This window comes from Mercenaria mercenaria, chromosome 7 (genome assembly GCF_021730395.1).
Source record: "Mercenaria mercenaria strain notata chromosome 7, MADL_Memer_1, whole genome shotgun sequence".
Classification (NCBI taxonomy): Eukaryota; Metazoa; Mollusca; class Bivalvia; order Venerida; family Veneridae; genus Mercenaria; species Mercenaria mercenaria.
Genome location: NC_069367.1, coordinates 52935642 through 52949049, shown reverse-complemented (window position 1 = coordinate 52949049; position 13408 = coordinate 52935642). Strand labels below are relative to the sequence as shown.

The 13408-nt window shown below is 33.0% G+C and overlaps 1 protein-coding gene across 2 annotated transcripts in view; it reads right to left on the bottom strand.

The window, feature by feature from the left end:
- The window catches only part of LOC123554153 (uncharacterized), a 31501-nt gene extending 18409 nt beyond the window's left edge, over positions 1 to 13092 (bottom strand). The window contains exons 1-7 of one of the 2 annotated variants that reach the window (XR_008371751.1): positions 12932 to 13092; positions 12509 to 12664; positions 12192 to 12323; positions 11886 to 12041; positions 11429 to 11593; positions 9503 to 10932; positions 6022 to 6747 (exon numbers count right to left, since the gene is read on the bottom strand). Coding sequence is in view for 1 of the 2 variants with exons in the window: in XM_045344088.2 (XP_045200023.2) it covers positions 5991 to 6173 (183 nt within the window). In the remaining variant the exon portion in view is untranslated. Of the gene's footprint in view, positions 1 to 5990; positions 6748 to 9502; positions 10933 to 11428; positions 11594 to 11885; positions 12042 to 12191; positions 12324 to 12508; positions 12665 to 12931 lie in introns of those variants that run through there. The other variant, XM_045344088.2, reaches the window with a different exon arrangement.
- Positions 13093 to 13408: the final 316 nt, after the last annotated feature.

Genomic DNA, 13408 nt, shown 5'->3' with positions numbered 1-13408 from the left:
TAACATACGTAAATAACTGTTACAGCAAAAGTTGATCTTTATCCGATGTACAAATATTGCAAAGGTCAAGTGCACACTTTTTTACGCAAATGACGTCGAAATTTCACGTTTTAGCCTAGTCGGAAATAGTGTAACGTTGCCATTTTCACGGCGATTAATTTAGTTTCGGGGCATTCATTTCATTAAAAAAGTTTTTTTTCTCATTTGATATAATATGCCAGTCGAAACCTATACAGTGATGTAATTTTCAAATATATGCCCCCACTCTTCGCTGAAGGAATGCTTACTTGATGCAAAACTCGTGCCAAAATCTTTCTGTGAAATTATTGTTGTCTTGCGGAATGACTAAGTAGTGTGCAGAAACTGGTCCATAGATTTTAAAAAAAAAACAAACTAATATTATCTTATAAATTTATTTAACTGTAAAATAATCAAACTAAAATCGGGGGTCACCGACTTCGTTTTCGCAGTATTGTCAACAATTTTCCCCTATCCCCATTTTCTCGTGCATTTTTCTGACATAAAAAATCTTAAGAAAATCATTTGATAAATCAATGAAATTCACTTCTACGAAATAATTTTTAGCCCACAGAGACAATGAATGCACACGAGTTTGTTAAGTGATAAGTTTGAGTCTGACACTTTCCGAATAATTAGGTTGTAGCCATAAATCGTAGCATGTGTTGTTCCAAAACCTGACCTCTACGGAAGTGACGTTTCTTGTATAAATTGGGAGCATGCATTTACTGGTCCATAGACTTTTTTTTTAAATTTGCACAGTTACTTTAAAGGTATTTCTCAGCAAAATAACGAAAAAAAAATCCTTGACTACCGACTTCGTTTTCGAGCTTCGAAGTCGCAAAAAAAACGAAGATGTCTCAAATGGCTCTATGGGCGGCGTTTGACATTGCGCATTTTCCCGCTTTTTTTTTCTGACGTTAGCAAACGTCTTATTACTAAAACGGCGTATGCTGTTTGCAAATAAATATTTAGCCATTCCGTTTTGAAAATTCTAATACTTTCTGAAACATACTTTCATTATTGTACACAAATGAGTCGTGCCATGAGAAAACCAACACAGGACGTTTGCGACCAGCCTATTGGAATTAGAGAAACTGTTAGCGAACAGCATGGATCCTGACCAGACTGCGCGGATACAAACGCACTATGTTGTTTTTCTCATGGTGCGGCTCAAATCTTTATATTTCATAGTTGTCCTTCTCACGTGAATATAGGTGGTAATTTTCAAGTAACCTACTTAGAAGATTGTACAATTGCGAGACAAAGTACAAATAAGAAAGTGGGTATACATGTACATATACAAATATTTAGTCGGAAATGATCTGAATTTTCATTGAATCCCGCGGTAAAAAGAAAGCCGTATTTTTTTTTCACATGAAATGTTAGGACATATTTCAAGAGGATGTGTTTTTGAATAATTATAATTTAAGGTGCAACTGGTGGTAAATGATTTCTTTTGCATAGAGAATGTTACAATATGAAATAATTTCTTTTTATCCCCCCGCCTTCCTCGTTATGTTTGGGTTTTGGCAGTTAGTGTTGCCCTTGTCCGCACGTCCGTCCGTCCGTCCGTCAATCCGAATTAGTGTTGGGTATATCTCAGAAAGTATTGACCTAGAGTCATCAAACCTCCCAGGATTGTTATCAACATTTCTATTTGAGTATATGATGATTAAATTTGATCTCACACAGTCAGACCAGTGTTATGGCCCTTGACGTAGTCGAAAATACACATAAAAAGTTTGTTTTGTATGTAACTTATTTAGTGCTTCAAGATTTTCAATAGAGACATGAAGCCATATAGGAATAATATGCAGCATTTTAAGTTGTAACATAATCGGGATTAAGCGACCGCCGAACACTGGTTTTTGCTACAATTTATCTTTTGGAACGACTGCATCTGAACAAACTTAGACAGTTGTATAGAAAGATTCAACCAGTCAGACTAAAGTTTCTGTTTTTTAACAACGGACAAATGGACGTACCCGCTTTTGTTACATATTGAGATGTTGTGAGCAAGTTAATACCGATAGGGAGTTCGGGAACAATAACGGTTAAATTGTCAGTATATCATTACTACCGGCAATGCAAAATAAAACACAAACATCAAATGTTTTTCATAATTGTTCATGTTTATTACGGCAATGCGCTTGATAACTGCTATGGTTGTATGTAATAATGCAATGATATAAAATGTCTGAATGATAAATAAAATTTATGCACATCATCTGTCTTCAAAATATATAGACCTTTTTACCCAAGCTACGGTAATTACGCAAATTCCATGGATGTTTTGATTTTAACGCGCATACGCTCTTTAAGAGTGACAAAACAACTCTCAACGATAAGAAAACCTACACAAAATCATCATTTTATTACGAATTGTTTTGCCACTATGAGGTTGATTTCAGTCAAGTAATTTTACAGTATGCTTTGATTAAAGACATGTATGTTTTTAATCATATCTTACCTGAAAAGCCTGCTTTATTTATATTTTCGTTAGAAAATAACAATCATTTCCTGTTCATTTCCACACATCATACTAATATAAAACTTGTTCCTTACATATAAAAATGTCATACTTTTTTTCATTTTTCCACAACTTCAAATAGTTGTTGTATATATTTTTCTCCAACCAGAATGATATCTACATACTTGGGGGTCGAGGCTCCACGTCACTGAGGTTGCTGTTTTAAGTGATCTACCGGAAATCGTTACGCAACTATTATACAGATGACATGATAAAACATGGGACATCGTGGTAATAATTATAAAGATCCTTTCAGGGTGTCCCCTAATTAGAGCGGGTCATAAATGTACTGAAGCATATAAGGTGGCTTTGATGTGATAGACTTTAATGCATTCGGTCATCAATGCCATAATATAAGAACGCACTTGGATTAATATATCACGTGGCGGAGTCGTTTTGTGAATCAAAAATACACATTTTACGAAGTACCTAGTATTTAAAGTTCTATAAGAATATATTTTGGAACTTTAATGGACATTTTCATCTAAAACTATAAAAATGTAGTTGCAAAAAATCTAAATTCGTAAGATATAAATCAAATCCAGGACTACACACTAAAGGAAAACACCTAATATAAATCTCTAATTATTTCATTTCTTATGTTTACATGCTAGATCATTTTCATATCGAAAATGTATCATGAGCAGAAGTAATTTTCCGTGGTTTATGACAAACTTCAATTCCGCGAAAAATAGAACAGATAAAGAATGTAAATGTAGAACACTCCTCCCCGCTACACGCACCCTCTATTAAATCTGACCGCGTCCGAACCAATTCGATAGTGACATATGAAAACTTTCAAATTCGAAGAATCAATAGAAATAAAAGAAAATAACAGCTTTAAAATGATTGTTATTATATTTATGATTTGTTTTTATTCATTTTATTTTTTTTCTTTCAATTCGGAATGAATTGATCAGTATGACTGGATAAAAAAATCAATGGCTGAACTTCGTTATTTTCGACTCATTTAATTATATTTCAAGTATCACGTAAGCTAATTGTGACAGGTTGTAAGTTATGTGAGATCATATTAGGAAATAGAACAAAAACTTTATTAAATCATGGAAAATACCATTTTTTTTCATTTTTCGTAACCTGAATTTGTCGAGAACAACATTGCCGAAAAAAGTGTTTATTAATCCAAAATCATCAAATAAAATGCGCATTAGTTAAACTATATCAGCTGTGGGTTTGCAAAGATCTACATTTATCCTACCTTCATGCAAAATAAAGGCAAAAATCAACGGGTCAGATAAATTTTGCTTTATCTGGTCAGTGACTAAATAAAGCTTGGCGGACTACTTTTTGGATTTTTTTTTAAAACGACGCCATCTTGTTTTTGAGAATAACTGCTAAAAGACATATTTATGCAATTATTTTCATAAACGCGCTTTTATTAGGTATGTGAGACCATCACAAATGTATAGTGTATGCATACCGTACTTGCAAATACTACAAAAAGTTTTTATAACGGAAACGCTCGGAGAAACGGAAAGTGACTCATGAATAGCGTTTGTTCAGAATTTTAGCTTTCTACTCGTCAATCTAGGAATATATTGCATCTGTAATGGAGTGTTATTGAATAAAATCATCGAGGAAACGGTTTGCCTATTCGTTTTGTCAAGCGGCGATATGGCGTGTATATAAGACTCGTCAATCGTTTGCTTGGTGAGGATGGGCAATCCGACATTCAACTGAACTTCGGACAAAACTTCACTTGGCAGCAAATTAAAATTATTCTTTAATGTTCAGCAGAACAGAGAAGTCAGACACAAAGCAGAACAAGGTTAGCCTTTGTTTTTCGGCTCTAATTTTATAATATTTTTATTTTAAAGACCTGTTTGTGTAATGGTGGGGCGTATTAATTTCTGTGCAAGACAGACTCAGATCTAGTTGGTGGTAAATTTTGAATTTTAATTAAAGAATGATTTTAGATCAGAAGGTAGGATAAATAGAACATTAGGTTACTGTCTTATAAATTTAAATTTATTAAGTTCGTCTACGAAAAAATAAAAGTCTCGGCAGAGCCTCGACTTTTATATTTTCTCCGACTCACTTAATAAATTTAAATTTATAAGACAGTAACCTAATATTCTCTATATATTTTCCTTTGTCTTTCAGTAGATATTTACTATAAAACAAACACATTAATTATCGAATAGATTGAAATACAGTATAACTCTAACGTAATTTATATTGTGCAGTCATGTCTTTTTGCCCTATGTAGAGTGCGCATGCGCGAAAATTGTTTCCTGTTGCTAAGGAATTAGCACGGAGTGAAAAGGTCTATATTAATTTTCTTATGCCTTTCATAATTCTCAAATGTACCCATTGTCATACAGAAAAGACTTGCACACACACACAGCATATATAGTGCTTAACCAGTAAGATTATCCAACAAAGAATGAAAAAAAAACAACAATTCTAACACGATCCGATTCATTTTCCTATTAAACAAAGAAGGCAGAAAACAGTGAATTATTATACAACATATCACTGTTCTGACGTCACAATTATTACGTCATGGCGTCAAACGGCATAGCGGCGCGCCGGAAAAGAAACCGATTGCAAATCGGCAAATATTTAATGAATGTTGTCAAGGATGTACTTAAAAATCCTTGGTTAGAATCGAAATAATATATCTCATTTAGTGATTTGCTCTTGAATAAATCATTGTTGTCGTTCAGATGCGTATTATTATATCACTGGGGCTGCGCCCTTGTGATATAATTCCTTCGCATTCCTTCGCATCTTAACTCCAAACAATGATTTATTCAACGACAAATCACTGGATGAGATATATTATTTCTTAAACAAAAAAATGTCCGGTGTATCGCCCTCCTGCATCGCTCGACGCCATTTTGTTTCCGATAGCTTTATAGAACGTAATGACGCGACGTTGCGAAGCGTAACGTTTGGCGTTCCGCCAGACGTCGCTAAATTACACCTTCTTCACCTTAAATGCTAATTATCACTTGATCTTTTATAAAATTCTATTTCTAAGCATCAAAATATGTCAAATGCTTTTGTGGCATTGTCCTGCCCTTTCGAAACTATCTGCAAATTTGCCGGTCGTGAACATTGAATGTCAAACAACAATTAGAAATGTAAAAACAACTTTTCTAAGAAAAATAGGAGCATTATGTCAAATGTATAATGAAATGATACATAACGAGTATTGAATAGAAATAATATTCTATTCTGAAGATAAGTGTATCTTCCAACAAAAAAGAAAACATTTTTTATTCAGATTGCAGTTTTATCACTGAATCCCTGTATAAAAACGATAAGATTTATCCTTTATAAAAGATAGATATATCTACCTGCATTTTAGACAGTTTAAAATATAGACATTTATTGTTTTGTAATACTTCTTCCTTAACTGTTACTTTTTAAACAGTAATATAATAAAGATGAAACAGTTTCAAGTACTAACCACATATTCAATCAAGTTTGAAATTGGTTCCAACGGAAGAAATTCTACCCAATCAGACCCGTCGATTGATACTTTTAGTACAGTTTCATACTTTCTGTTTACCACAGAGATCTGTGGGATATAAATTCGCGCAGGGATCTGTAACGGACACATGTTTAGCTGACAAAATGTAAACGTAAACATGAATTAGTTTTCACAGCAGATTTCTATGAAAGATCGTTTAGATTAACTGTTGCGGGACTTGATTCATATTCCTGTCATAAGTTTTAAAAATTGCAGTATATTTCATAAAAAAAGATAATAAGTAAAACGTTTAATTTAAAAGTACTCCAAAACAAATCGTGTGCAATCTGGTTTGTTTTTAAAGTCAAGAAATAAAATTAAATGAACATCAGAACTGCACGCTTAACTGACTTTGAAAATAAGTATGATTTAAAGGCGTGTCTTTTGTTTGCCAAAGGGTCTGTGCAATATGAAGTCGTTTCGTTTATAATAATACATAGTGGAATATTGCTATGTACAAATGGCGGTACTTTCCTGTGTTTGTACAGGCGTCTGGTTAAGAGATGTTACTTCAATAATGGAGCTGGCAGGTTTTTCATCCGGCTGTAGAATTTCAATAATTGAATTAACTTCATCGTGTCCAGAACAAGAAATATCTTCCCTCTCAATTTCACCTGGGGGTGTGGTGACGATGCAAGCGATGCCATCGTGATATGCCCGTCTGCCGTCCACTTCGTCACATGCTCGGTCATAACTAAAATATAAAATTTGAATGCAAATTTTACAGACAATTTTCAAGCAACCATCAAATACAAAAAAGTTACTCATCTTATGAAAATGGCCTTTAATATGCTTCACAAATATTTGAAATTCATATAAATATACCAAAAATACACTTTGCTTATTCTGATGACAGTTATGAAATTGCATCTATTTTGTATATCATTCATATCGAATTTTCACTCTATATAGAGTGAAACACCGCTCGCTCGAGGTCGCAACGGGATGAGCAAAATGCTCGAGTTATCCATGGTTTCGAGCGATCCAAACATTGACCAACATACGAAGAAAATTGAAATTTGTTTTACTAATTGTCACTGGGGCCATTTGCAGAGTAAACGGTGATGCGTATTAATAATACACTTGTGACAGTTTAAAAAACGTATTACAAACATTATTTATGATAGACGTTTCAAACTGTAATTTGTAAAAGGCACATGTGAAGAAACAACTAAAACATTTTAGTTTTATTTATCAACAAGTGCATATCAAAATTATCGTCTCAATTTTATGAAAAGACTATATTATTACCTTCATTTGCATGCAAATAACTGCTGATTAAGATACTAAGATTTCATAAATATCTTCTCAATTCCGCAATTCTCACGGCGTGTGAAATTTTTTTATTAGTAGTAATCGACACATTCTGGCTGCCGAAAGTGTGAAAAATTTTGACACTTCTGCTCGAGTTTGCCAGAAGCAACAAAGAGTAATTTAATATACAGGGACCATGTATCATGATCGAGCGAACGAGTTATCGATGCTCGACCCAGCCTTGGTAATTTCACATAGAAAATAGAAGGAAATTGGCCGGGACCACATGAATTGCTCGAGCGAGCCCGGGTGCTCGAGTCATCGATGCTCGAGCGAGCGGTGTTTCACTGTAGTTGTATTCATGAATTGCTATCATTTACAATATATTTATTATCCAAACCATGATAATGAGAGGATTTTTTTCTAAGAATTTTCCCGAAATAACCTATCGTCATGTTTACATTTTAGATTTGACTGAAAATTACATGTATAACGTAAAATCATAAGTATGGTGAAATTCTGAGACACCGTCGCTACAAAATTCTAGTACTTTAAATACACATTATTTACATTGTATAATATTTTGAGTTACTAAATGTGTACTCGGTATGGAAATTATTGTTAGTAGTGTATATTTCATACTATGTAAAATAATCGTATTAGATATAATTCATTCTATTAACAAGAATTTGTAACAGAGTTACCAACGCACCTAACCTAGGGACATTTTTCACAAAACTAATTGCATGCCAATACAACGCCCTCTAAAAAATTGGGTTACATTCTAGCAATGTTTATAAATCATAACTAATCAAGTCCAATTTTGCAGATATAAGCTTATTTAAGAAGTTACAAGAATTTTGTTAATATTTGGTCTAACATACTGTTTTGACATTTTTTGGGTATGCTGAATCCAAAAATATATTGGGCATCTGAAAATGCTTCTAAAAGGGTTTAAAATTAGGGCAAAAAAGACCACTATTTTTAACAAAAAATATCCATTGATATTACTTAATAATACAAATGTTTATCTTTTGACATGTTTGAACAAATTATTTCATATTATAAGTATCATTGAGTATCAATGAAATAAATCACAAATTAAAAATGTGTACTTTAAGGGGCGCAAAAAGGGGAATTTGAAGAAAATTAATAAAATATCCAACGACATTTATAGAACAGAAAAATTAGACTTACTATTACATTGCAAACTACTGCTGGAATTTTAATGTAAAAACAAATGCTATTTTTGGTGAAATGGTTTTGCTCTCATACATAAAATAGTCATTTAAGACAAAATCTATGAGGAAATTAAACCTTAATTAACATGCCATTTTCTGTAATGAACAGAATCTCATGTATAACATATTTTATCCTGTTGAGATCATTTTATTAAATAATTAACTTTTTAATACCTAAGCATCATAATAACTGGTTCAAACTAAGTGTCACACAGATTAAGATTAATGTTAATGTAAACTTAATTAGTATAAACAATCTGTAAACGAGGTCTTTGCCAAAATGTTTCTAAATTGTTACTAAAATTTGCAGACGTTGTAAAATGTAAAAAAAGCTTAGTACGCCAAATGCATTTATAATTGTCAGTACAAAAAGGGAGGTATTTTATAGCATATTCATATAACAAAGGTATTGCAGTGCAGATACTAGTAAAAGGGCGCTTAAGTGTGACTGGAAGGTACTACTGCGATATTGTATTGAAAAAATAATTAGGGTACTACGAGACACTTTGCCTAGTCACGTTTCAAAAATATTTTACTGTTTACTGTTGCATTACAATGCCCAAGTACACGCCTCTAGAATATTTAAGTTTTAAAGTAGAAGAGTGGGCTTCAACAATCTGCCTTTTCCCAATATTTCAAACTTACAGTATGATATTAGAATTAAATATCTTCTTTTCGGGTTGAAGATAACGATCGTGAAAAGCTATAGGGTATGTTATTCATCACTATTTCAGTAGTACACCAAAGTCAACCTACTGCGACGCTTTCTGGCATTGAATCCCCAGCCTGACATTATTTAAGCCTGGAGAGTATTTTCCGGGTAATAGAAATGTACGTTTCGATCAGTTTTAAGATCATAAAGTTTACAACCACAAAACGCGCTATGTAAAACCCTCGTGTAATGCCACAAAAAATGAAGTTTCATTCAACATACAAAATCATGTTTAATATTACACAATAGTTTCCCAATTGTTTGTATCTTGTCTCCATGCCATCTCCTCTGCTTCTCGTCTTTGTCTTTCTTCATCTTCACTTCGTTTCCGTTCAATTTCCTCGCGAGTCTCTTGTTCGAGCTTATAAAAAAAAGTTAACTCTCATTTCATAACACATATTTTAATTCAGTTTGAAGTAATTACTTTCCTATTATATATATTTCATTTCCCCCTAAAACAGCCATGGTAACCTAATTGAAAAGCGACCACACCAAACGATGTTGGTGGTTGGTTTGCTTCCTGGCTACGTCAAACCAAAGACATGAAAATGGTACTTGTAGCTTCCTCGCTTGGCGTTCAGTTTTATGAGGATAGTTCTAGGACTGACTGATTGGGTGTGTTAACGTGTAGGTGTCTCTTTTGAGGCAGAATTATGAAGTTTGGCATTGTGCTCAATGCTACAAGTATACACCGTAAATAACAACATAAATTGTTATAATAAGGCGTTTTTCGTAAACACTACCCCCCAAGACACACGTACACATGCACAAACACACATATAAATGAATCCCTCAAGGAGACTTTACCGAAGTCTGGAAAAGAACAAAGATAACATTGTTTCAGGTAGAAAAAAATATATTTTCAAACATTAGTGATTGGGAAACGTTTTTCTCATTTTGTATATAAAACTCCTTCGCTGCCGAGGACCCGATAAAGTTATGTACACTGTATTTGCACTGTCCTGGAAATCACCTTAGTTTTGGCAGAATAGTTTAGAGGCTTTATTGTCCACAGAAAGTATACAAAACCTATAATTTTTAGAAAGAAAAATAATAAATGCATACAGATGAACAGATCTATGCTAAAAAAATTGTTTTACTTTGAAATATACTGATGTAAATGTTAGACGGGTATACCCGTCATACATGTAGACAGCGAAGGGGCTAGATGGGGAAGAATCACCATAAACAGCTATATTTGTTTCGAAGAATCTGCTTAGTTTGTAAATCTTTATTTAGGAAACAAAGCAATATGAAAAACCTAATTTCTTTATCGAAGGGAATATTGCAGTTCTTTTTTCTACTTTACCCTGCAGTTGAATCGCCGTCCACCACCATTTTGAAATGTGGAAGTTTACCAGTCACTTAGGTCATTATGGACTTTCCTATGTATAGTATTATTAAAATACTACAGCAAACACAGATGGAAAACATTCTTTTAATATGATTGGTTGCTCTCCGTCTTGTAGGCAAATAGGCTGACATAGAAGTGGGACGGGTATACCCGTCTTGTAAACAGCGAATGGGTATATTAATCGAAAAAAAAAGATAAAGACATTTGCTGTCTTTGTTGTTAGATCTTGCCTTTAAGCGTTCTCTTTCCTTTCGTAGTCGTTCTTTTTCCAGTCGAGCTTGCTCTTCTTTCGCCTTGCGATCGGCTTCCTCCCTCTCTCTGTCAACATTTATAAATAATTAAACGAAAAGGTACCTTGTAACTTTGACTGCTATTACACTTAGCGTTTCCAATGTCAACTGATTGATCGAAATATTTTGTTTGAAAGAAAAACAGTATTATTTAGTTCGAATTTTGCTTTTTTATTCCTTCTAAAGGTTAATCATAGATGCACATTTTATCAACATTTGAGTATATTTTTTTCTGTTTTGAAAATAAACACACATCCATCGTTTGAATTGTAAAACCTATACATTAGTATATAGTAAATTTCATATTTATAGGAATTTCTCAAATATTAGAAAAGTTGCAAAACGAGTTATCTTTCTATTTTTACATATTTCGAATTATCATGATGCAATTCATTATACTTAAGGTACAGGCTAACATTTTTAACAACTAAGTGGATTCAAGTTCGTTTTTAGAATTTTTCTTTCCCCTGCTGGATTTTGATTTAAACGCTAAAGTATTTAATGCTCTAAATAGTTTGAATCACCTTTTCTTTCTTTCTTCTTCTTTCAGCTTCCTCTGTTTCTCTTCCATAATTTGCCTTTTCACAAACTCCTGTCTTCTTTTTTCCTCCTCTTCTCGTTGCATCTGTTCTTCAGCTTCTAATCTCAGTCTTTCTTCTTCAGCCATACGGTCTATTTCCTCCAATTCCCTAAATTGGAGAAGCTTTTTAATTGCTTAAAATATCAGAAATAGCAAGTATTTGCAAACATTTAACAGTCAATGCACTTTGAAGATGAATTACTAGTAGTTTTATGCTTTAAACAATGTATTGATCTACATTTTACACATATCTACTCAACATTATACAACTTTTCATTCGTTACTACACGTACACTTGCCTTACAGCCCCTGAGATGCATATTATAATGTTATGCTTTCTTTCGTACGATGTGCATGCATGTTTACGCGAACTGATTAAATGCATAAAAATTGTCGATCACCTTTTCCTTCGTTCCTCATATATCTTATGCTTCCTTTCTTCCTCTTCCCTAATTTGTTCTTGTCTTCTCTTTTCCTCCGCTTCTCGTTTCCTTTTTCCTTCAGCTTCTAGTCTCCTTCTTTCCTCTTCAGCCCTGCGGTCTAATTCCTTCTGTTTTCTGGTTAAAATAGATATAAACTAGTAACTATTAAATTTCAAAAATGATAAATACGAAAACTTGTCTAACATATCCAGAAGAGTTTCGTATGTTGAAAATGTATTGCACATAAATGATTTAGACAACCTTTTCCTTCTTTCTTGATCTTACTTTATCTTTCTCTCTTCCTCTTCCCTAATTTGCTTTTGTCTTCTCTTTTCTTCTTCTACTCGTTTCCTCTTTTCTTCAGCTTCTAGTCTCTTTTTTTCTTCTTCAACCTTACGGTCTAATTCCTTCTGTTTTCTGGTTAAAATAGACATATTTTATTATCTTTTTCTAATTTTCAGAAATAATAGATATTTGATACCTAACAATTTAACATAATACAATTATTTATATTTGTCAAGGTAAACAAAAATAAAAATAAATTCTGAAGGTTTTCGTACGCTGAAAATGCATTCTTATGCTAATTGTTTGAATGCAATCACCTTTTCCTTCTTTCTTCATCTTCCTTTAGCTTCCTCTCTTCCTCTTCTCTAATTTGATTTTGTCTTTTCTTTTCCTCCTCTTCTAGTTTCTTCTTTTCTTCAGCTTTTCTTCTCATTATTTCCTCTTCAGCCCTGCGGTCTAATTCCGTCTGTTCTCTGATTAAAACAGAGAAAAAGTCTTTGTTACTTTTAAATTTCAGGACTGACAATACTTGACACAAAATATTTGTGTATTATGTTACATTAATCTCTTTTTTACATGTATACTTTTATACAGTTATTTGAATTTGTCAAGGTTGACGTAAACATGGCTAACAATTTCTGAGATTCTTCAAGTTATTTTAAGATGTGTTTAGTGTTTCCTCTGCTGGACATTCATTTTTAACGCTAGCAAAAATGAATGCATTATATATTTTAGGTGACCTTTTCTTTCGTTCTTCTTCTTTCAGCTTCCACTCTTCCCGTTCTCTTATTTGTTTTTCCATTTGTTCCTGTCTTTGCATTTCCATTTCTTCTCGTAGCCTTTTCTCTTCAGCTTCTGTTCGCCGTCTTTCTTCTTCAGCCTTACGATTTAATTCCATCTGTTCTCTGATTAAACGTAAAAAGACCTACATTTTTATTTAAGAATGACAACTTTTCGCAGCACATACAGTATATGCAGTATAACTGCTTCACCACACTCGAAATTAACAATTTAAAACTTGAAACCACTGTCCTTATATAAATTCATAAGTCATCATGTATCATGCATTTCATATTGGCAAAATAATTGGTAATATATAGTTTCAATAATACTGTTATTAAATTTTGTTATTCTATTCTAAAAAATTCCTGCATACATTAGAGATCTTAGAATAACTATGTACTTTTAAAGTGTGACATTTAAGTTGCGGTGACTAG